The sequence below is a fragment of the Falco punctatus genome (genome assembly GCF_963210335.1).
Source record: "Falco punctatus genome assembly, chromosome: 6".
Classification (NCBI taxonomy): domain Eukaryota; kingdom Metazoa; phylum Chordata; class Aves; order Falconiformes; family Falconidae; genus Falco; species Falco punctatus.
Genome location: NC_137585.1, coordinates 1,195,796 through 1,219,443, shown reverse-complemented (window position 1 = coordinate 1,219,443; position 23,648 = coordinate 1,195,796). Strand labels below are relative to the sequence as shown.

Sequence of the window (23,648 nt, the reverse complement as noted above, 5' to 3'; positions counted from 1 at the left end):
AGGTTTGCCAGCTGAGGCAAAGCATGAGTAGCCACTGCCCGGGCTCTCCTCCAGGCTTCGTACGTGCTGCGGCATGCAAGCATCAGCAAGAGCATCCGTCTGGGTCCGCTCGTGTTACCTTCACTCTCCTAGGAAGAGAGACCAGGTTCCCCACACACAGTTTCTAGCAGGATTTGCTCAGTCCTATGATACTGTTTTCATGAGCTTTGCCCTGTAGCCTCCCACCTTTCATGCTGAAAGCTGCTTAGGGTTTCCCCCTGCGCTCCCTTTTGCATCACCAGAACAGCTCTCTGCAGCCACTCTGTTCCTACAAGGTAAAAATGAATAAACACATTGGGAAGCAGCCTCCTTGGGGCACAAAGGAGTGGGAGGGTGTACATGGACATGCTCCTGCTGCTGCAGTACCGCTGGTTCTTTGGGACAGACACCACTGCTGCCTGGCAGCTTACATCAGTAGCCAGGGAGAAGGCATTCAGCCTTGGTTTGCAAATCCCTGATGGCTTTTTAATAACGATCCTCTTTAGTGATCATCACCTCTGCCTCAAGGGAGTCCTTGAATCCTGGGTGAATAACCCCCTGCTGAAGGGCAGCAGCGATACGCAGTATAGCCTCACCTCTACCCATCCTTACCAGCTACTAGGCTGGTGCTTCTTTGGTCACTTCAGTTAAACTTACAGCACCATCCATGCTGCTATCCCTTGGCTGTTTGCCTTGCTAGTTTTAATGCAGAAAAATATGATCAGCTGTGGCTAATCCAGAAATAAGCACTGGCTTAAAGGAAAACACAACTGCATACAGGGATATACAAAAGAACTAAAGAGAGCAAAGGTCTTTCAAGTAGTTCAAAAACAGGTACAATTTGTTACACTCAAAATCCAAAACCGGATGGGGAGAGGCTTTTCTTTCTTTCCCACCACAGTAGCAGTGTGTTGAGAAAAGTTTGTTCTATTTTGAAGTGTTGTGGGCACTAGAGATTGTTACCACATTCCTACCTGGGCTGATAACAAACATAGCTGGTAAGGAAATATTTCAGATTTGATGCCATAAAAAATGATTCATGTTTATTCAAAGGTTGCTCAGTAGCAACGAAAAGCAATCATGCATGCAGCTTGTGAAGATCCAATACACAGAAGCACTGCCCAAAACAACAGGGTGCTCCCTGTCCCAAAAGAGAAGGACCTAGAGACAAGTGTCTGAAGGAAAAGGACTTTTCCACTGCAAAGCTCTTTGTATTGAAATTGTTGTTAGAGGCAAAGTAAATACTGTGAATCAAAACTTCCTGAAAGGATTTCTAGTGCCCGATGGAAGGTCTTTCACCCTAATGTGAGACCCAGGGATTTCAGGAGTCCATTTATCCCATAATTGCTAGGCCAGAACAGGTTGGGGGAAATAACCATCAGCATCAAAACCAGCTACATTCAGGTGTGACTCACCTTGAGAGGTCAGACAGCGAATAACTATCCAGAAACTTGTGGACGGGCAAAATGTTCAGGAGACTTTTGCGGTGAGGGAAGTTTGAGGCAGGAGTATATCTAATCACCTGGATTATCAACAGGAGGCACTTTTGCAAATGGCACTAATAATCCTGCGTCACCACCTTCTGTCACAGCGAAGTGTGCCTGAGGAAAATGGTACTGTTTATGACTGACACACTTGGTCAAATGATGGTCACTGGAGTGATCTAGCTCATCTACACACTGGGGGGAAAAATAGAACAAAAGGTGGGAAGATGTAAGTAATCACGAAAAGCTGAAGAGTTTGCAAATTCTTATGTTCTGCAAACAGAGATGGAGACTGGCAGTTGACAAGGCAACAGAAGATCTGCTGTTTGTGTTGTTTCTAAAGTATTTGGGGAATCGAGCAGTAAATGTGGTTGTAGAAATGTTAAAAATAAATTTTTGGTTCCTTTGTGTCTTGGTACACAGCACTGCACTAGCCATGCAAGAAAAAAATGAACTCTATCCCAGCCAAACGCAGGACACTCTGTGAGCTGGCTGTCACCCTGCAGCACGTTTGTGTGACTGCCAGAACACTGGGACTTCCACAAAGCCATGGCCAGAGTGTGATGTGACATGGCTGAAGTGACCTGCAGCCACCTCAGGCTGACAGGTGCCCTGAGGTGTGCCGCAACGCAGGCAGCGCGCGGCCACCCCAGCAGCTCCCCAGCTCCCCAGCAAGGGCACGGGCGGTGGCTTGGGTCACTGCCAGCACAACCACTGGAAATGGAGTCACAGCCAGCAAGTGGGGGTTTTAATTCTTCCAAAAAAACCCCCAAAAGCCAATATGGAAAAGTCTTCTGAAAAATAAAACAAATATGTACCTAGATGTGCATGTGTATATAGAGATACACAGGAGGTACATGATGTGCATCATTTATACATGTAAAAATAACACAATTCCTGCACCTACACCCTGATTATCTGCTGTTCTTGTCCGAAGCAAAGGCCAAAAGTTCTCCCAAACAACACGGTGATGGAATTTGCCAGCCATGGCAAAATGCTGCGAAAGTTGCTTTAGACTGTCATTTGGGTGCAGCAAATCAGTCTGGATGCTTGGGTTTTAATTAGCCCCCGAGTCAAAAGAAATCGAAAAACTTAAATTGCCTTTGTCTCACACCCAGCAAATAAGGTTTCTGAACTCATTTGCAAAGATCAGCTGAAGACAGTTTAAGATGCTTTCAAATACTGTGGAAATCAGAGAACACTTAACTACCAGCGCTACCAAATTCAGCTGCAGTTGCTTTGTGGGTGCTGTTAACTTAAATGAGTATAAAGTGGGTATTTTCAGGGGCAAAATCATTTTTGACATTCCAGTAAGACAGAGGCACAATTCCAGTAAGAATAGAGGTGGTTTTGGACGATGGTCCGTCAGTGTAACTGGGTAATTTCAGGAAATTACAGTAAAGTGCATCAATCAAGTTACGAACATGCTCTCTGTGAAGCCATAGGTAAGTGCTGGCACAGCGTAACTGTTAGTTAGCTGTGTGTATATCCACCAAGATTAACACATGGGCTACCAGGCTGGTTCAGAAGGCTGATGTGCACCTTCAGGGATCTGCCAGGTCTGTCTGAGTGCATAAAACACACCAACGGCACAAGTCAGAAGAGCTGACATCCCTCTGCTATGTGGCATCTCCTACTGGCACTGCCCGAGAGGGGCCTTGGAGCCGCGTGGACCATCGCTCTGACCCAGAAGGGCATTTCTCCTGCTCTGAGGAAGCTGCTTCCTAAAAGGTGTTTGATGCACTGTTTGTTCATCCCTCCCCACCCCTTCCACTTTTTGCAACTCATCTTTGGTGAAAGCCCAAAATAAATTACTTGAGCTAGAACGAAGTTTAGAGCTGCAGGAGACGGATGCTTTTGCTTTGTGCTGCTTTTTGTCGGGGACGGAGCTAGAGGAAAGCGGCACGCGGTGGCTGCAGCTCTGCACCCAGGTGGTCCCAGGGGCGCCAGCGCCCACCTGCAGCCCCGGAAGCGGCCGGTTTGGCACCGCCAAGCGCGGCGCTTTGCAACCCGGAGCGGAGAGAGCGGTGCGTGTTCCGAGTCACTGACCAAACCGCCGGCTCCAATAAGGGTGGAAATTCGGTGGCGGGTGAGCGAGCAAGGACCGCTCAAGGAGGGATTGCTGGAGGAGGAAAGCGAGCAGCTGAAACCTCGCGGAGGGCTACTGAGAGAAAACCCTCTGGAGCAGGGGCTGGGAAGGGCTGCGCCGCTGCAATGGCGGGGGCGGCAGGGGTCCTGCTCGCACTGGGGTGTCCGTTTCCATGGTCTGAGCGAACGCTCCGAGTGACCCCGGGGGCACAGATGGGTGAAACCCGCTCCCGAGTGGTTGTAGATACCACAAATGTCTCGGGTTAGTGAACCAGCAACGGCGATACTACCTCATGCGCGTCACCCAGCCCCCCCGCCCCAGCCCTCTCTGCCCACCCCCCCCGCAGACCTGGCCCCCACTCGCGGCGATGGGAGCGGGCGGGGGGGGCTGGCGGCCGCCGGGGGCACGGCAGGGTCGGGGTCCCGCTGCCCTCGGGGGGAGCGCTGCCTCGCGGCGCGCCGGTGGGGGGAGGAGGAGGAGATGGAGGAGATGGAGGAGGAGGAGGAGGAGGAGGAGGAGGAGGAGGAGGGACAGGGACAGGCTGTTCCAGCCGGGGCTGGCCGGGGCAGGGCTCCCTCGGGGCGGACTGGGGCAGCGCTCCCGCCCGCCGGGACCGCGGCAGCCGCACCTTGACCGCCGCCGGCGCCACCAAGGTCACTGCAGCGGCGCCACCGGGGGGCTGGGGGGGCCTCTACTCCCGGGGAGGGAGCGGGGGCGGCGGGGCAGCGGCAGGGGTTAGGGGGGCAGGGGCAGGGCCGGGCGCTGGCTGGGGCTGGCGAGGCACAGGGCGCAGCCCGGCCGGGGGTGGCAGCGCCGCTCGGGGGGAGCCCGGCAGCCCCGGCGGGGGGGGCAGCGGCAGGGACGTGCCGTCGGGGAGGCTCGGACCCCCCGGCACCCTGGGGCGGGAGGGCTGACGGGAGGGGGGGACCTGCAGCCCGGGGGGTCGGGGCTGAGAGCACGGGGGCAGGCTGGGCAGCGGGCACGGGACCCCGAGGTGCCGTCCTGCAGGGCTGCCCCTAACCCCGAGCTGGTGCTGTAGGGTGGATCTGTGAAGACGGGGAAGATGCCAGAAGGGGAGAAGACAGGGCAATGTAAGCAAGAAGAGGAGCAGGAGCAGAAGGAAGAGGAGCGGGAGGGTCTCATCGAGTTCTACGGGTCCTACCAGGAGCTCTTCCAGTTCTTCTGCAGCAACACAACCATCCACGGGGCTATCCGCCTGGTGTGCTCCAAAAAGAACAAGATGAAGACAGCCTTCTGGTCTGTTCTCTTCTTTCTCACCTTCGGCTTAATGTACTGGCAGTTTGGGATCCTCTACAGGGAGTACTTCAGCTACCCTGTCAACCTCAACCTCAACCTTAACTCCGACAGGCTGACCTTCCCAGCCGTGACACTGTGCACACTCAATCCATACAGGTACAAAATAGACTCCTGGAGCTGTCAGCTGCCTTTACTTTTGCTGTTGTAGGATAAAAGCATGTATTCCTGTTCTCCTCGTGGTCCTTGACCATCCCCTGGTAGCAGTGCGGGTGGGAAGGATGCTTTTTGACAGGCCTTTGCCGCTGCGGGGCATGCACAGTAAGGCAGGTTTGTTTAGGGAGTTCTGCTGGGTGCCGTGTGTCAGCAGGCTGCACCATAAACCCCCGCTGGGCAAAAGCAGATGCCTTTACTTCTCTCCTACAAGGATGGTAGCCTCCAGCAAGGGGTTTGATTTGCAGTGGGGCAGCAGGAATGTCCTGAATCACCCCAGCAAACTTTGCTGAATGTCTTATTCAAGCTAAACCCGCGGGTTCCTCTCCCCCCGCCCCCTCCCCATCCCCCCCCCATCCCCGTACAGGTACAGTGCCATCCGGAAGAAGCTGGATGAGCTGGACCAAATCACCCATCAGACGCTGCTAGACCTTTATGACTACAACATGTCTCTGGCACGAAGCGACTGGTCCATGCAGTCCACACGGAAGCGTAGCTCAAGGAGCCTGCTCCACCATGTCCAGCGCCATCCACTGCGAAGGCAGAAGCGGGATAATTTAGTCAACCTGCCAGAGAACAGTCCCTCAGTGGACAAGAATGACTGGAAAATTGGCTTTGTTCTGGTGAGATCCCTAGGTATCCTGTGTCCTACCCACTCCAGTCTCTGCCTAGCTACTTCTGTCTTGTTAGACCCTTGGCCATGCCTTTGCCTACGTAGAAGTCTCATTAACCTGCGCCAGCTTTCACTGATGACAGATAAAAGTAGAGCTGAATCCTTTGCCCAGTGCAATCCTGCTCCCCAGGTCCTGTCCCTGCCCACACGGGCCCCAGGAGCCTTGTCCACATCAGTGCCCATCTTTTCCTAAGAAGAGCAGGGAAACCTTGTCCTTCCTGAAGGCTACATCAGACTTGCCGTTGCCTTTGGGGTGCATCAGGGACAATGTTGCCCGTAATAGCAAAGGGGAAAGTACTGGATGGCTGTGGGCCACCTGAAATGTGGCCATGGCCCCATTTGCTCCTAGGTAGCAGCTGCTTCGCCCCAGGCTATCTGTGCTTGCATTTAAAAAGGCACTGAAGGACTGAAGCTAATTGCTTGCCAGGTAACTGGAGTTCCCACAGGATCACAGGCCTTTTGCTGAACACACCCTGGAGGAAGGGCTCCCCATGCAAGAATTCAAAGCTGCTGGTTTTATACCAGGTAGAATTTCCGCGCGGCAGATCGCCCTGCACACCTCGCTGCGACTTGTTGCCTCCTGGGTTTTGCTCAGCCTTGCTTGTTCTCCTGGTGTTTCCCTTCCACCAAGGAGCTGCCCTGGGTTCACTTTTTCGCATCCTGCTGGTCACCTGGCTGAGCACATGAAGCCTGTGGAGCATTTCCCCTCCCTCGGGTTCCCCTCCTGCCCGTGCTGAGGGAGCACAGCTAGCCCAGCGGCACAGCCTGGCCTCCTGGCTACTCTGACATGGCTGGTTTTCTCCTTCTCTTCTCAACAGTGCAGTGAAAACAACAAGGACTGCTTCCATCAGGCATACTCCTCAGGGGTGGATGCTGTGCGGGAATGGTACAGCTTTCACTATATCAATATCCTGGCGCAGATGCCTGATGCGAAAGCCCTGGATGAGTCTGACTTTGAGAATTTCATCTATGCTTGCCGCTTCAACGAAGCAACGTGTGACAAAGCGTAAGTGGTGGAAGCATCCCACCAAGTCCTGCAAACACCCCTGGGTTGTGCCTGGGTCCCAGGGGAGTCAAGAAACCCACATCAGAGAACCTCTTTCCTAAGGCGGGATTGTTCCTTGTCCAGTTCATGTTGTCTCAAGTGATGTTTCTTGAGTCTTTCCCATGGGTCATGCTCACCAGGGTGAGCTGGAGCTGTGTACCTTGGAGGATGGTTTCGTCTTGTCTGGAGTTTCCCACAAATGAGAGTTATCCTGGTTACAAACCCCAGAGCAGGGGGAGATGCATAGTGCAGGTCTGTTCTGCTCCCTGCAGCAGGGCAAAGTGGCAATACCGGCCCACAGACTGGAGGAGGAGAAGAGAGTTATTACAAAAAGACAGGGGAAAAAAAATCTATCTTGCTTCTCTCCTGCCATTATTGGTCAAAAAGCCCCAAAGAGGTAGTGGAATGAGACCCCTTAGCAAGGGAGGAAAAGTGGCAGGAAGAGTTCAGAGTTTTGACAATATTAGGAAGATCATACAGCAATTGCTGGTACCGCTAAACCCCATTTGGGCTCTCAAGAGTTAGCAGTATGAAAAACCTGGTGTAAAAACTCATCCAGCTCCAGGACATTTGTTACAGCACATTTTAATTGCTGTTCCCGGTTCAGGCAAGTTTACATAACAAATCCTGCCTGCCTGTGTAAGCCCCCTCCCTGCAGGTGACAGACAGAGTTGTTCCTTTGGGAAAGCCCTTCCCCTTGGTCTTGCCACCCTTCTCACCCCCCCCGAACGCTTCTGTTCTCCTCCCAGGAACTACACCCACTTCCACCATCCCTTGTACGGGAACTGCTACACCTTCAACGACAACAGCAGCAGCCTGTGGACATCCTCGCTGCCTGGGATCAGTAACGGTGGGTGAGAAGCACTCTGGTGAGTAAGAACAGCTCAGCTCGGTGCTCCCCAGGAGTTACGGGCATCCTGCTGTGCTTGGCACTGGTGGTGGCAGATCGCAGCCCTGCCCAAGCTCAGTTTTCGCCCCTGTGGAGGTGGCTGCCCCATGGACCTGGCTATCCCTCACTGCTGCCCCACTGAGCTCTCTCTTTCCCACCAGAGCCTGGTCCTTAGGTCGTTGCTCCCTCTAGACCCGTGCTGGCCCTTGCTGAAGTCCCCTGTTGAGCTGTAGTGCTGTGCCTCCGAGAGCCTGCTCTTCACCCCTTCCTTCCCCATTTTGCAGTTGTCAGCAACTGACCCGTTTGTGTTCCCAAACCCCCAAGCCCAACCTTCAGGCTTTCCTTCCATCTGGCTCCGAGTCGCTCCATGAAATCTCTCTCAGTTCCCAGTTCTGCTTTTGCTAAGCCACAGTGAAGAACCCCCGTTTTCTCTGGCCTCTCCTGGAGCCTCCAGCCACCCTCCGTTGGTGCCCAGCTTTGGTGCAGCCCTGGGTTGATGTTGGTTGATGTTCCTCTTCCTTTCTCTCTTACGCTCACTTCTAACCATCCTGCTCTCTCCCACTCGATGGCCAGCCATGACCTCCCGTGCTCTCTGGCATTCCCTCAGGTCTCTCTCTGGTGGTGCGCACCGAACAGAATGATTTCATCCCTCTGTTGTCCACGGTGACAGGAGCCAGGGTCATGGTCCATGATCAGAACGAGCCAGCCTTCATGGATGATGGGGGCTTCAACGTGCGCCCAGGTATTGAGACCTCCATCAGCATGAGAAAGGTGAGGGAGGAGCAGGGGTGAAGAGCCACCGACGTGTGGCTGTGGGGGAGGTTGGACTCGGTGGCTGGGTAGAGATGGGTTGTCACGGACCCAGTGTGCGTTTAAGGGAGGGGATTAATCATGTGAAGGAGGGGAAGAACAGCTTACTGGGCTGGGCGAGAAGTGTTGGGCTGCAGTTCATCAGTGAGCAATGAAATGGAGGGAAGCAGGGGGAGCTGCCAGCCTGAGGAAAGCACGGAGATGCTGATGGACAAGCAGTGTGTGGCATGGAAGCATAGGAAGGGAACAGCACCGTGCCAGTCATTCCCTGTGACCACTGTTCGATATTCTAGGAGATGACTGTGCGTCTTGGGGGCAGCTACAGTGACTGCACAGAGGATGGCAGCGACGTGCCAGTGCAAAACCTGTACTCATCCCGCTACACTGAACAGGTAACCCCACCACTGGTCCTGCCCCAGCCTGTTTCTCTACTTGCCTGAAGCGCTGCAGTCCCCTGACAGCCGTGCTGGTCCATGGGCTCTGTTGACAGCACGATGTGATGCAGGCTGCGGTGGGTTTGGTCCCCTCCTTCAGCCTTTCCCACCTCCTGTGCCCCCCAGGTCTGCATTCGCTCCTGCTTTCAGCTCAACATGGTGGAGCGCTGTGGCTGTGCCTATTACTTCTACCCGTTACCTGCCGGAGCAGAGTACTGCGACTACACAAAGCATGTAGCCTGGGGTAAGTGAGCAGGAGGAATCGTAAAGCTCATGCCCTCCTGAACCTGTTTGGTCCACCTCACGTCCCAGTACATCTCCACATTGCCTTCAGTGAGCTTCCTGGTGTGGGACAGCCAGAAGACACTCTTGTCTCGGATGAATTTGCAGAAGGAAACCTCCTCTGGGTTCCCCTCGCTGTCGCACGTCACCTTTTGCATGCAGATGACCGCAAGCTTACTGGGATTTTTACTTTCTCTGCTGCTCAGGCTACTGCTATTACAAACTCCTGGCTGAATTCAAAGCCGACGTGCTGGGCTGCTTCCACAAATGCCGGAAACCTTGCAGGTAAGTTGGATTGTCAGGCAGACTGGACACTGCTCCTAGAGGAGCTGGAAAGCGTTCGCTGGCCGTGGCAAAATCTTGAGTCAGTAGCTGAGCCGCAACCCAAAAATTCTGTTTCTCCCATCAGGAAGGCAGAATGGCTGAGGAGCATCGGTGGCAGCTGGGGGCTCAGTGCAAGGACTGTGCAGAGGCTTGGTGGGAAGCGGGCAGGACTCAGCATGGGAGGGCGTCGCAGGCGGGCCTGGGGCTTGAGGGACCTGTCCCCGTGACTCCTGCAGTGCCAACAGCTAACGCAGCCTCTTGTCTTCCAGAATGACAGAATACCAGCTGTCAGCTGGATACTCCCGCTGGCCTTCTGCTGTCTCAGAGGTAAGAGGGGGTGTCCCAGCCCCCCAGCGCAGCTCTAACCTCCCACTTGGTCCTTCCTCCACTGGCACTAAACCTATGGGAGGTGACAGTGGCCATGTAACACAATTGCTTGTGCTTGCATTTCAGGACTGGGTTTTTTACATGCTTTCCCAACAGAACAAATACAATATCACGTCCAAGAGGTGAGAGCCCCTAAATGGAAGTTGCGTCCAAACCAGAAACCATCCCAGTGGAGTGGGTGTGTGTCGGGGGTCAGAGTTAAGATTAAATCACTGATGAGAAGTAATTGGTTATGGGACCCGGGGACAATGCCGGTGGATTTGGGTCAGAGTAGAGAGACACTGAGACTTCCGCAAGGATTTGGAACCCAAGTGAAGAATTTGAAAAGGGTCAGATGCTGGTATGAAAAGGGCAAGCCCCAGGTGGCTGCTGTGTTGTCTGGAGTCATGGTCGGGGCTCGTGGACGAGTGGGAAGGAGGACAGCCACACGGGAGCTTGGACTGAGCCAGCGCAGGATGCCCTGAACATCAGGTTTGACAGTGCAGTCCCAGCAGTGCACTGTAGGTACCAAAGGCTGTGTCTAGCGCAGAATGAGGGAACAGAGATGGGGAATAAGACCTTTGGGTGGTCTGTGTGGAAGGGGGATGGAGGGCAGAAGGGGACAGAGAGGACAATTACTCTTGGTGAAGAAATGTAGGCATTGTGGATTCAGAGTTACTGAGCCCCATCTTTCATTTACAGGAACGGAGTTGCCAAAGTGAATATCTTCTTTGAGGAGTGGAACTACAAGACCAACGGGGAGTCTCCAGCCTTCACGGTACACACTTCTCCACCGTGTCTTCTCTAGCCACCCACTTGCCCAGTGTTCCCCCATATCAGCAGGCGTCTGTTCCAGCAGCATCGCCAGCCATTGAGTATTTTCCTGTGGCAGGGTGGGAGGAAGCCCCCAGCACCACGGGGACACTGCAAGTGGGAGCAAGCAGGGAGGCAAAAGGCTCGGATGCGGGCTGTCCTCACTCCCCCTGCTCCATCTCTTGCAGGTGGTGACTCTGCTGTCCCAGCTTGGGAACCAGTGGAGTCTCTGGTTTGGATCTTCTGTCCTGTCTGTGATGGAGCTTGCAGAGCTGATTCTGGATGTCATTATCATCACCTGTATCTTGGCCGTACGCTGGTTCCGTTCTCGGCAGCAGCTTTCTCCACCGGGACCCCCTCCCAACAGCCAGGATAACACTGCTTTCCAAGACGAGGTGCCAGCTCTCGGTGCTCCTCACCGCTTCACTGTTGAGGCCGTAGTGACCAAGCTGCCATCCTACAACAGCCTGGAACCACGCGGGCCAAGCAGGGACGGCGAGCTGGGACATGAGTGAGGCAGTGGCTTGTTTTGCAGTTCAGAGCAGAGGCTGCACGCTTTTTGTCTGTAGGACCTGCATTTCCTTCTGCTAGGGTGCCCTGTCTGGGCCAGAGCAGAAGACCACACTGTGGTTGCCCTGGGTTTGTTGCTTTCACTGCTGTAGGTGAATTCTTCAGTCTCATAAAAACACTATTGCTCTGGGGGTCACCAGGGGTGAGAGTTGATCTAGTGTCTGTATGGGGGAGATGTCCACTTGGTTTCCTTACACTCCTCATGCGTGCACACCTACACGTGCATGCGCGCTTTCTCTTCCAAGCAATGAGGATGCTGCCACGGTTCTGGTCTGTCGTTAATTAGAAGGATTGGCTGCTGTGACTGGCCACCTCTGTGGTATGGCAGGACAGGAGCATAGTCTCAGCTGGGGTACAAGCCTCTCAGCAGGCTGAGCTTTGTTAAGCTTTCCCTAAGGCTGGAAGCTGGTTGCTCTTTCCTAGTTGTTCACGTCCAGCTCTGACCCCAAGACCAAGCCACCCACCTTCTCCCTGCCAAGGAGAGGCTGCTTGCATTGCCCTGGGCGACGGCACCCACGGGCAGACTCTCAGTCCATGTTGCGCACAATACTCCGGGGATATGGTCGATACTTGTGCCGCACTTGGGTTGGGACAAAACACCTGGCAGAACCGGGGCTGCCTTTTCAAGCTGCCCGTATGGTGCCAGTACACCTTGGGCGCACAGCAGCCTCCTCCGTGATACCCACACAGGGCATGCCCAGCTATTTGGTCGTTTGTCAAAAGATCCGGGATAAACAACTTTCACTTGCTTGGCCCTCCCTGCTTTCAGGAGGGAATTTTGGCAGGACTATGCACACCCTCAAAAACATCCCAAACTAGCTCTGCTGCCATGAGATCCTGCAAAAAGAGGGTCATAATAGCACTGGTCATGCAGCACCTGCTCTGCAGCGTTCACCCTGCTCTGGTCACCCACCAAGGCGCTGCTGATGGCGAAGCGCAGGGGAAACGCTACAGGTTTAATCCAAAATCCTTCCGGGGAAAGCTTTAGCCGACTGGAATGGACCGCACGGGCAATCAAGGCCAGGACCAGGACAGTCCCCTCAGGAGCTAATTTGGGGATCTTCGCATAGGAGCACACACTTTATTTCTTGCAGGAAGCTTGCCATGCTGTTTTATACAAATACTCGAGCCTCCCACTGCAGTGGTGTTTGTACAGCGCTTTATGGGGTATCAAAGAGCAAGGGCGATGTCCTGAACAAACAGGATTATCCACTTGACAGGACACAAACACGGATACCAGAATTGAAGCCTATAGTTTAGGCAAAGATCTGTGGTGCCATGCACCCAATCACATCGCAAAGGGCCTCTTTTGAATTTAAAAACTTTTGTAAATCAAACAAAAGAAAAGCCTCAGATATTTTAAAAATTCAGGTAGATGCACTGGCCTTGGGAAGATGGAGGATTTTACTGCAGGATATAAACTGTTGCCTAATTCTTCCCTCCGAGATGCTAAAACACATCTTGTTGTACTGTTCGTGCCTCGATTACCTACATGCATTTTCCGCTTCCCAGCAGAGAGTGATTTTCTTCCTCCTTGCAGACATGAGCACTATGTTCTTTATTACCCAAATATTTATGTTTTTTCAGATTTTATCCCAGTGCTTGGCTGATGCCCCTTGTTTGAAACTGAAGATGATGCCTCTCTGCTGGCAGTAGAAGGGAGCGATGGTGTGGGTTTGTGGGGGGTCCTGGGGCAGCCCAGCAGGAGGGAGAGCCCTGCAACCACCAGCACTGAGAGGTGTGGAGGCATGTGTTCCCCCTGGCAGGCCCCCACTGGAAAAAATAAATAATCAGGACTCCTACAAATATGAAAAAAAAAAAAATCCACTTTCTGTGCTTATGGGTGATTTTAAACAAAGTAAAAGAGAGTGAGTAACCAAAGAATGAAATCTTAAAGTTGCCTTAATGAAGGGGCTTTGATATTCTGTAAAAATACTGCCCAAGAGGCAGAGTTAAAAGCTAGATTTAAAAAGTAGCCTTGGTCCCAATTAAGAAAAAGGAAGGCAAAGGGAAGAGTTGGGAAGCGGCAGCCCCAGCCCCGTTCTTGGTCCTGACTCCAGCGCTGCAGGTGCCACCTCAGTGGTTTCTAGCACATGAACGAGCAAAAACCTGACACTGGGCACACAAAAGCTGCTTCACAAAACCACCTCTGAGTCAGGAAAGAGCAGGTGCAATGCTTAAATCAGCCTCTGTAGATCATAAACATACGATGATTCATACCGTGAGCGTGATCTTTCCTGACTAACAAGATGCGATTCTTCACATCACGTGGGACCGTGTGATAACCATAAAATTGATGTGACCCACTGCATCACACATCATTAAGTGGGTAATTAAAGGAAGATTAATCAGAGGCACAGCTACTTAAAACATTAAATTCTCTTCAACGTCATAAAGAAATAGCTGTAGAAGGTGATGTATTCTCTTGGGGAAACTTGCACCGTATCATCCCGCTCTTCTGTAAAAGCATTAAAATGCAAAAAGATGAGCTTTGACTGACGAACTCGGAGTAACGGCCCCACTCCAGGTAGCTGTAAATCCAGAGTTAACACCCCCTACAAACACAAAGCTGTTACCCAAAGCTGGTAAATGGATTAGCCCTGCCTGTCCTAAGGATCTGTGCAAAAATTACCATCGTGGGAGAAATGAGGTGACCTCCCAGGAGCGTCCTGACACCTCTCGTAGGCTGAGACCAGCTCTCAGGGGCGCACGGTGAGCTCAGTCTAGCTGGAAACAGGAGGCAAGTCCAGCGGTCTGCGGCAAACATCAGAACCTGAGCATCCCCATGCTTCCTGTGCATGTATATATATTGATTTACATACAGTATTATATTGAACTCCATTTATTTTCATCTTTCTATACCTTAATTCTACATCTACCAAATAGAAGTAATAGTATCTTTTATAGAAGTAATAGTATCTTTTATAGAAGTAATAGTATCTTTTATAGAAGTAATAGTATCTTTTAACCTCAAGTGCACCTCTAGTGCTGCAAAGATAAATTCATTATTGGCTATGAACCCCCCAGATACTTAGATAATATGTATACTGAAAAACCCTATAAGGAAAATAACAACTCAGTATTCACCTCAGGATGTAAGTATTGTGATAAAAATGAAATGAACAGGGTAATGAGGATTAAAAGAAATCGAGAATGGCTCCTATCTGGCCTATACACTTCACCAGAGCATTCACGTTCCTTGAAAATATTTTTCTGCTGTAACATGATACATAACTGTAACACTTTTGACTCCAGCATATGGATGCAAACTTTTCTGAGATTTTTTTGTTAAGATTTTTTTTTCTCTCTTTTAAATGGAGTGTTTCACTGAGAATGTGAACCACTACAGAAAAGGGAAGAACGTGTGCGTTCGGAGGGCTCTGTAGGTCAGCAGAAGGCAAAGCGCAGGTCTGGGCAGGGGTGAGAGCCGAGGGGTGTACGTCCTCCGGAGTCGCAGGCACACGAAGGGGCACAGCAAACCTGCAAGGAGCAACTGCAGGTTGCAGGACACCGGAGAAAAGCAGGTTGTGTCCTTTTCGACTGGGAGCATCTGCCGTGCAGGGGGAAGGTGGAGATGCAGGAATACAAGTGCTCGCAGGGAAAAGGGAAGTGCAGGAGGAAAATCATTTTGTGGTGAAGCTGGAGCGTTAAAGGGGCTTGTTTTGGGGGACTAAGCAGCACAAAAGCGGGTAGGTTCTACATGCCTAAGGAACAGAAGGAAGATGAGAAAAGGGAAGGTTTCTATGGTGGGGAAATTACAGAGGAAGAAGAGGGATGAGTTTTTAGGAGCTTAAAGAGGATTTGTGGAAGTGTCTGGTACTGCTGAAATACAAGACAAGAGAGGCGAGCGCTTCTGGGATGGGGAACAACGTGCAGAGATGGGGTGTGAGGGGCCCCAGGGTCTGTGGGGCCGCAGTGGTGGCACGTCTCTGAGTAGGGATAAGAGCACTGGGAAGTCCTACGCCAGCAGAGAAAGGGGTACGGACAGTCCCGGAAACACAGGGACACCGACATTTGAGGGCTCAGGTGAATTTGGAGGGTCTAAGAACCTCCAAGGAAACGTGGAGTGGGATTGGGGGAATGGAAAGAAGTACTGGAAGAAAAGAAAGAATGGCCAGCCCCTCCAGGGAGGAGGGAAGCTGAGCACAGGAGTGAGAAGGCAGGGACCACGAGGACAGGGAGCCATGGGCAGGCACACCCTGCCAGCTGCCAAAAGCTCGCTCCTTCAGAGCTTAACAGCCACCATTCGACAGATACTAAAACAATTTTTCCCTCCTAAGAATTAGGATAATGAGGAAATGCATGGAAGACGTAAGTGTCTAGAGAAGCTAGAAAAATGATAAAACCATCACTTCAGAAAATAAGCAATACATTTAGAAGAAGAAACTGCTCGCTGGAGGGCTTGGAGAAGCCAGGCAGATGGGCGCAAGGTTTGTCTGCACGGACCAAGCCCGAGGAAAGGGTTACGAGGCTTTTGGGACAGGCTCAGGGAAATCTAAGGGGTGGAGATGTGCTGCGTCAAGAAATGAGAAGGGCAGCAGTGCCCTTGGAAGGAGGGGAACCACAGAGATCAGGGTGGCCATTTCCCTCTGGCAGTTCTGTACACTTACCAGCGGGCAGTATTTGAAGGTGAGCACAAGAGGGGAAAGCACCTTCAGCTTCCAAGTACATGCTTAAAGGCGATGGACTAAAAAAAAAAAGCTGGAGATCATGGCAAATTTATTTAAAAAAAAAAAAAAAGAAAAAAAAAGTACAAGTTCTCTTCCAAAAAGCAGCCTGGCAGAAGAGAACATGAAAAGAGTCATTTTGGCCTCTGCAAGGGTCATTTAGTGGGTCTGTGCAGCAAAGAAAGGGGGTGTTAAGGGGCTGTTCATCCTGGAAACCCTGGGGAGCAGATAAGGGTGTTCTAAGTATCTCCAGCAAAAGCTAGGTCAGAGGTCACCTGAAGGCTGAAGCACACCTTTATTCTGGCCTGTAAGCAGGGCAAGTTTTGTGAAGGGATCCAGTTCTCCCAAGAGGAAGCACTGTAAGCAATGTGGAAGAAACTGGGCTGTACTCATGTATCCAACAAGCACAACTCAGCTGCCTGTTTTGTAAAACCTGTATCTTTTTCTGTTGCATCTCTCAGAGAGTAATTATTTGCTTAGAGCTCAGAAGAACGATAAATCCTCTGTACTTCCCCATCACTGCCTCTCTACACCAAGTTAAGGCTCCCAGCCCCAGCAGATCCATCCCAGCACGGAGCCATCACTTCAGAGGGAAGCTGGGTCCATTGAACTAGCACTGATGCTGTGTCCCTGTGCCGCAGGCAAACCTTTCCTCTTCACCCCCACCACTCAGCTACCCTTCTGCTGAAACAAGGCGACACCGTGCCCCGCTGGTGAGAGCGGAGCTCACGGCATCCTCCGATCAGGTTGAAGGCCTGTCCATTTAAGAACAGTATAGCTGAGGCTTTTCTCCCACCAAAACTGAAGACATCAGGATGAAGCAGATCCTCTGGGCGCTGCACGTCTAAAGACAGAGCTTGAATTCCTAAGGAGAGGTATGAAGAACTGCTCTGCCACAGTCTTGGTCTTGCTTTTAGTGTGCACATTTAAATCCAGGTTTTGTCCAGGGTAGAAGACTCCGCAGGGGCAGCAGAGGTGCCGGTGCTTTAAAGGATGGCACCTCGGAAGGCAAGACCCCAGCAGAGCACGGTAAACGCCTACTGGAGGATCTGTAGCTAGACAGGCAACTCTCCGCAAACAGACTCAGGAGCTGGTTGTAGCCCTGGGGCAACTGCCAGCAGCATGGCCGGCCCAGCCCAGCCCCCTGCCCAGCGCTGGAAAGCCAGCACCAAGCCCCTAGGTCTGGCTGGGGACAGCAGCGAGCCGGAGTCAGCAGGCTGGGAACACGTCTGTGCAAGGAAGGGCTCTCCCTGCCCCTACACGGACAAGGCTGAGAGCCAACAGGACGTAACCTGGCAGGAACTGCAGCCCAGCAAGTTCATTCTGGTCGCGCAGGCCTGAGCCGCGCTGCAGTTCAGGCTATAGGTGCCCACTGATCCACCAGCCACGCGGCCACCCTCCGCCCCAGGGAGCCTTCCGTCCTTCGGAGAACGAGCCTCGCCGCGCCGCTCGATCCTCCACTGCCCATGCTGCCCACTGCCCCGGTACGGCTTACGGCCGGGCAAAAAGCAGAACCACAAGCCCCAGCGAGTACTTTTTACAGCCTGAGGTTTGTAAGAGCAGGGGCAGATAAAGGCACAAGCACCTCGTTTTAAAAGAAGTGCACTGGACAAAGCTGTCATTTCTTTTTCATGAGCTCCAAGCGTACAGCGATGCAAAACGAGTGGGCGCTTACCTTCACTCCAGCCATGCTCCAGGACACGCTGCAAGCAGCGCCCTACCCTCGGAGGTCTCCACTTGGATCCTGAACGCTTACCCGACAGCAATGGAGAATTGTTTTCTGGGTGTAAGGCTAGGTTATCGAAAACCAAAGGCAGCACAGCCTGAGGAACCAGAGCTACCAGTAACACTCCCACTGGGGAGACCACCTCCCCGTGCAGCACACGGAGGGTCAACACCTGGTAGCTGGCAGCGGAGCTGCTCGGGCACCCCGTCCCCCAGAGCTGCTGTTCATACAACGTGCTACAGACTTACCAGAGTCAGCCCAGCACACTGTTCCAGTGCAACTGGAAACACCACTGGTACAATGGACACCCAGCCCCTGCTGAGGGCCAGAGCTTCAGGTGGGTGTAACAGTATGGAAGCGACAAAAAAGAATAACGATGTACCAAAGAGAGTTTGGCATCCCCCACCCCTCCCCACCCACTGACAGACCAGGCAGACTCAGTAAGGTGGTGAATCGTGTTTCTTAGAGACCATTTCAAGTACATGAGCTGATTACTACAACATGCCAGAGGAGATTACAGTTTATAGAGGAAGGAAATAAACTGCACATGCGTGAGTGGCTGTAATGCTGTGGGCAGCAGAGTCCCTTGCTTTTTTACTCGGAGGGCCTTGGTGATATTTCTTTTTTTTTTTTTTTGCCCATGCACAGAGACACAAAGGAAGGGAAAGGGAGCAGAAGAGGCAACACACAACATCTAAGAAAAAGAAATGGAAAAGACAGCCTGGGGGGACCTCAGCCCCCAGAGGAACAGGAGGAACAGGGCATCAAAGCTCATTTAGAAGAGTTCAAGAGAACTGCTGGTCTGGGGGCCTCAAGCTCGTATGCCCACCCCCTACAACGATAGCAGCAAGTAGTACAAGCAGGCCCTGGCTCCTCTTCAGTAGATGCACTTCTGACCGTCCATCACATCTCAGTTCCACAGGGAATTAGGGAAGTGCTCAGGGGACGAGGGCTGCTTCACTCCAGATCTTCATCTCTGCCCTCACCCAAGGTGGAGGGGGATGGAATCGCAGGGAGATGAACTCAGCGTAAATGAAATGCTGGGGCATGGAAGTGTGCATGCAAAACCTAGCCCCTTCCCAGGCGCCCTGTGAGGAGGAAGGGGCCTCTACAGCACACCCAATGAAACCAGAAAGCATCCACTCCTCCCGCCTTTTGTACTTCACTCCCATCTGGGATCTCCAGTGATGTTCTCCCCTGCCTCCCCACGTCCCCTTAAGCCTAGACAGATCCCAGTGTATTCTAGAACTGAGGTAGAGCTTTTTAAATTAAAGGAATGCCCTCTTTCCAGTCTAGATTACAGACTACAGCTCAGCTTGTAAAAATAATTTTAAAAAAGGGAGAGACGGGAGGCACATTCCTCAGAAGACTCCACAGAAACCAAGGAACAGGGCAAGTCATTTAACCCCAAGTTTGACAACACATTCAAGAAATTCACAGCTCTTATTTTTGACAGAGGAGAACAAGAGGATTGTGGCTTTCTGTAAGCAGCTTTCCACACTGCAAGTTTACTTCCAGCAGAGACCACCTTGGATCTAAATTCAAGAGTACCCACAGCGAGTAGGAGGATTTCAGTTGGACAGGCACGATCTCTAGAGATCCAAGCTGCCAAATGGGGACATTTGATGTCACTTTGCAATATCCATGCCCAGAGCAGCATTTCCCTTTCAATCCCTGGCTAACTGCTCCAAGTATTCTCTAACTCCTGCTGAAAGTTAGGGCTTTGTGGTAGCACAAACAGAACAGATATTCTTAACCAGAAAGCTGCATTGCTCCTTCAGTCTGATCAGGCATACCTCCAGCCTCCTCCACCTGCTGCGCGGTGGGCTTCCTTTGACATTCAACCGAGTGACACGAAAGCAACACACCTGTTCCCATTCTGCCACTACCCCAAACTCTTCCAGGAAGCTACAAGGTAGTAGAAAGCCACAGCGTCCCAGCTCGTGTCTGCATAGATGAAAAGAGTATTTGACACACCCCACCAGACTCCTTACTGTTGTTCTTTTGTTCCTTCTGGCAGGAGCCTTTACTCCCACGTGTACCTTTTAGATAGTAACAAACCTCCTTTCATTTAACTCTTTAGTCTGTTGCACTTGACTGAGGTAATCATGTAGGCTCTCCTTTATAACAACTGAAATGGCTATGTTCAGACAGCAAGTCATCTGAAAATAACGACGGGCAGAATAAATCACTTCAAGTGCTCAGCTCTCCACGGCTAGAGAAGTCTAGATCACTACCTCTAGCTCAGTCAGATGTCTCACAATCACCAACCAACATAAACTAGCCTTTATTTCAGAAGCTCAATGAAAAGCTTAAGTCATGCTACCACTCTTTTTAGGCAGAACACTAAAGACTCATGTGCTGAAGTCCTTCATCCCCAAAGGCACTGCGTTAAGGCATTCTTATTTTGCTAGAGTCCACACAGGCACTAATTGACAAGCTCACACCCGAAAATAAACCACAAGAATTCCCTGCAGAAGAGTAGGAGCAATAGCTATCCGCTCCTCCTCTACTCCCCCTCTTCCTCTAAATGCAAGATGACCCTCCCTAAAGCTGCAGCAGCTGTTGAAGAGTCTAACCATGTTCAGTAGAGCGCTTCAGAATCCTATACGGAAGACAAATTAAAACCAATAAAGAAATCAATGAAGAAGCTAGGTGGAAGGGAAGGGGAGGAAAGATTCAGGATAAGAAGAAACAGGCAAGGTGACAGGGGACAGTAAGTTGCAGACGGAAGGAGCTACCTTCAAGTAAAAAAGTAGACTGGAGACAAAGCAATAGGAAAAAGAAAAAGGAAAGAACAGAAGGGCAAGTTACACCAAAGGTCCCTCAGAGCCCTCCAAATCCCCCACCAGGGAAGGGACTGGCCAACCCACCCACTCCAGGGTAAATGCCCCTCATACTTACAGGTTTACCTGACCCGGCAGACAAAATTTTCCATTTCTAGAGTGACGACCACCCCCAATTCCTTCTGTTATTATGTAAGGTGTACCATTTCCACAGCAAGCTGAGAGTTCCAGCACCACCATTACCTCCCTTCCCCAAGGACTGAAGGTAATGCTTATGCACCTAAGACCCTCCAGATCTCAAACCAAAAAAGGAAGAGTTTTAAGTACTCTAGAGCTGATGCTTCTTCACCTTTGATCCTGGGCTTTTTGGTACTTACTTACAATCACCACCACCACAATGGCACAAATCACTCCCATCATGATCATCATCTGGAGAGAGAGATTGTCAAAGAGTAAAACTCAGAACAGATGGACAACTTCCCATTTCCCTGACAGCCACCAAACATAAGCCAGACCCTGCAAGTAGGACAGTGCCATGGCCCCAAATTCTTTCCACAGCGAAAAGAATACTAAGCATTTGAAACCATTAAGTCCCAAGTATCCTCTCAAAGCCCTGCAGGAGACAGCTAGCCCAGTTTCCTTCTGACAAAGGACATGATGGTGCTAGGAAACTCACCTTGCAGTTCTTCCACCAGTACTTCCTTTTGAGTTTTGCTGCGCTACTTTCAAATTGTGAGGCACCAGCCTGAAGTGCATCTGCCCGGTCATCTAGCTCTGACAGCTTCTGGTCTCGTTCCAGCACCTTATCTACATTTACACACATTATATCAACTACCTGCAGAGGGAAGAATAGAAGCAGCAGTTGTTTTGGTAAAGAGAGGTGAAAAAGAGTAACTTGGCCAGTAACTAACACTGAGATACTAACAAGTGGAAACCCTGAACAAGGTAAAAAGGTCAGGGGATGAAACAGCTTTCAAGTTATTGCCTACTTCGAAGTGGAGGAAAAAAAAAATATCCTAGACCTCCTGTTGAAGTATTGGCTTAAGTACACTTTAAACCGGGTTTTCAGCCCCACATTCTCCTGGTTTTAGAAGCCCTGAAATACAGCAAGCCTAAGCCACAGCCCTCACGAGGGCAACCACCCGCTGCCTCCCCAGGAACTGCAAAAATAATGTGGAGCTACATGCTGGTGTCCCAGCAAGGCACACCGGCACCACTGCACAGCCCCGCTCCACCCAACCCTGGGCACACAGGCCAGCCCCCCCCCCCCCCCCAGCAGCCCTGCCGGTGGGCAGGCAGGGACCCGAGCAGCTCGGGGTGCCACACAGCTTTGCACCCACACTTGGCACGACAAAGACACACCATACCAGGTACCAAAAATCTAACAGGGCTGCTCCTTAGAGGTCGTATCTGGATTTAAGCAGCTTTGGAACAGAAACTGATCTCTCCCACAGCCCCTTTAGAGCTCTGCCATCACACTAGGAGTCTGTGTGGCATTGGCGTGAGAAGAGCGGCCACTCGCACAGCCACAGACACCTGTCAGGACCATCGCTGCTGCAGAGCAGGAGGTGAGGAGCCCAAGCTGCCTCCGGGCTGCCAGCGCGGCTGGCAGGGCTACCAACCTCCTTCACTTGGGCCTGCGTCTGCTGCAGCCGGCGGTTACTGCTCAGATTGGGGGGGGACTGCGCGGGGGGACCCCCACCAGGGGGACCCCCACCTGGGGCAGCCCCTTCGGGGGCCCCGGGAGCAGGCTGCTGAGCTGGATCAGACCTAGGGAGCCACACACAAAGAGAAAAAAAACAGTCAGGGGGACAGAGGGGACCCCCCAACCCCCCCCACTCCCGTGCCCTCCCCTGCTGGGGCAGTGCCAGCAGCAGCCCCGAGGGCCCGCACCCCCCGCTGCGAGCTCGGGGGGGCCGGCCGGCCGGCCCCGGGGCGGGCGGGGGAGCGCGGGTAGGGCCGTGCCCGCCGCTGCAGCCTCCCGGTGGCCGGAGGTGCCGCAAGGACCAGGGGGAACGGAACGGGACGGGACGGGCCGCACCGACGGGGAGACGCGGCAGCCCCCGGGCGCCTGGACACGGCGATGGCAGCCGGCTGGGTGATGGAGCGACGGCCCCACGCACCCACAGCACCCCACGCCCACGCGGGACCGCCCGGGGCGCGGGGGGAGCAACCTGCCTGCGGCTGCTGCAATGCGCCACTCGGCCCCGCCGGCAGCCAAGCCGCCGGCTCCGCGGGCCAGGTCCCACCACCCCCCACCTCACCCACACCGCTCCAGCCGCGACCACGCCGCCCACTCACATCGCCGAGGCAGACCACGACCCCCGGGCACGCCGCAGCCGGTGGCTCCGACCCACACCCTAACCGCACTCCACCAACCGCACGCCCACCGCCGGGGCCCATATTTATAGGAGGTGAGACCCCGCCCCCTAGAGCCAACAGCCAATCAGAAGTAGCCGCACGAAGGGAACGCGCCGGCACCCCTGTACTAGCACCGCCTTTCTGTTCCTCCGCAGCCAATCAGTGCTCCGCGGCCTTGCCGGGAGGAGGAGCCCTGTGAAGCCGAGTCCCACCCCTTCCCTGGCGCCAGACCTCCGAGGGGACAAGCCCCGCCCCGCTGTGACTCACCCTCGGGACCGCCCAATGGGAGCAGGGCCCGCCCACCCCCGCGCGCGGCACGCTCCCTGCACGCGCCCCGCGTCAGCCCCTACGGAGGATCCCCGGGGCCGGGGCCGCGCCCGCCACCCCGGCGCCGCTCGCAGCTGAGCCCGGCCTTGGGAGCCCCCGGGTGACGACCCTGGACGGGGCCGGGGCCGCTACCCCCAGGGCCCGGCGGTGGTACCTCCGCAGAGACAACCGGGCCCAGCGATGGGACACCACCCACCCCCCCGGGGGGCAAAACCTCCCCCGAGGCCCCGCCACGGGACCCCCAGGGACCCCGGCAGCCCCGAGCGAGGCCCTGCCGCCGCACAGGGGCCCAACAACACTTCCCCGCCCCACAGTTTGCTGGTGCGGTTCCGGGGGGGCTGCGGGAGCGCCTCCAGCCCCCCCCGCAGGGTGGATGTTGGCGCCGGTTAAGCCGCTGTCCCTGCAATTAAGATATGGCACGGCTGGCTCGCTTCCACTGCGGCACAGCGCGGAGGGGAGCCTGAACCAGCTGCCTTCGCGATGCCGCTGCCTGCTGGGGGAAAACAGGCTCCAACAG

The 23,648-nt window shown here is 53.2% G+C and overlaps 2 protein-coding genes across 7 annotated transcripts; one reads left to right on the top strand and one right to left on the bottom strand.

The window, feature by feature from the left end:
* Positions 1-33: 33 nt before the first annotated feature.
* On the bottom strand, positions 34-23,646 carry VAMP1 (vesicle associated membrane protein 1). 5 transcript variants are annotated; one of them, XM_080391099.1, is made up of 6 exons: positions 22,745-23,646; positions 22,066-22,213; positions 21,120-21,278; positions 20,821-20,872; positions 13,897-14,018; positions 11,225-13,819 (listed from the first exon to the last, which is right to left on the bottom strand). In XM_080391099.1, coding segments are annotated over exons 1-6 (666 nt in total). In that variant the 5' UTR covers positions 22,747-23,646; the 3' UTR covers positions 11,225-13,636. The 5 variants fall into 5 exon arrangements, with proteins under 5 accessions (XP_080247229.1, XP_080247225.1, XP_080247226.1 ...); XM_080391100.1 differs by having other exon boundaries at positions 11,228-13,722; XM_080391103.1 differs by lacking the exons at positions 11,225-13,819; positions 13,897-14,018 and adding an exon at positions 34-1,697.
* SCNN1A (sodium channel epithelial 1 subunit alpha) lies at positions 4,137-12,443 on the top strand. 2 transcript variants are annotated; one of them, XM_080391067.1, is made up of 13 exons: positions 4,137-4,244; positions 4,631-5,004; positions 5,426-5,681; positions 6,550-6,737; positions 7,526-7,626; positions 8,273-8,436; positions 8,769-8,867; positions 9,036-9,153; positions 9,398-9,476; positions 9,785-9,842; positions 9,969-10,024; positions 10,584-10,659; positions 10,883-12,443. In XM_080391067.1, the coding sequence occupies exons 2-13, from the start codon at positions 4,655-4,657 to the stop codon at positions 11,207-11,209; spliced, it is 1,872 nt and encodes a 623-aa protein (XP_080247193.1). In that variant the 5' UTR covers positions 4,137-4,244; positions 4,631-4,654; the 3' UTR covers positions 11,210-12,443. The 2 variants fall into 2 exon arrangements, with proteins under 2 accessions (XP_080247193.1, XP_080247192.1); XM_080391066.1 differs by having other exon boundaries at positions 9,785-10,024.
* Positions 23,647-23,648: the final 2 nt, after the last annotated feature.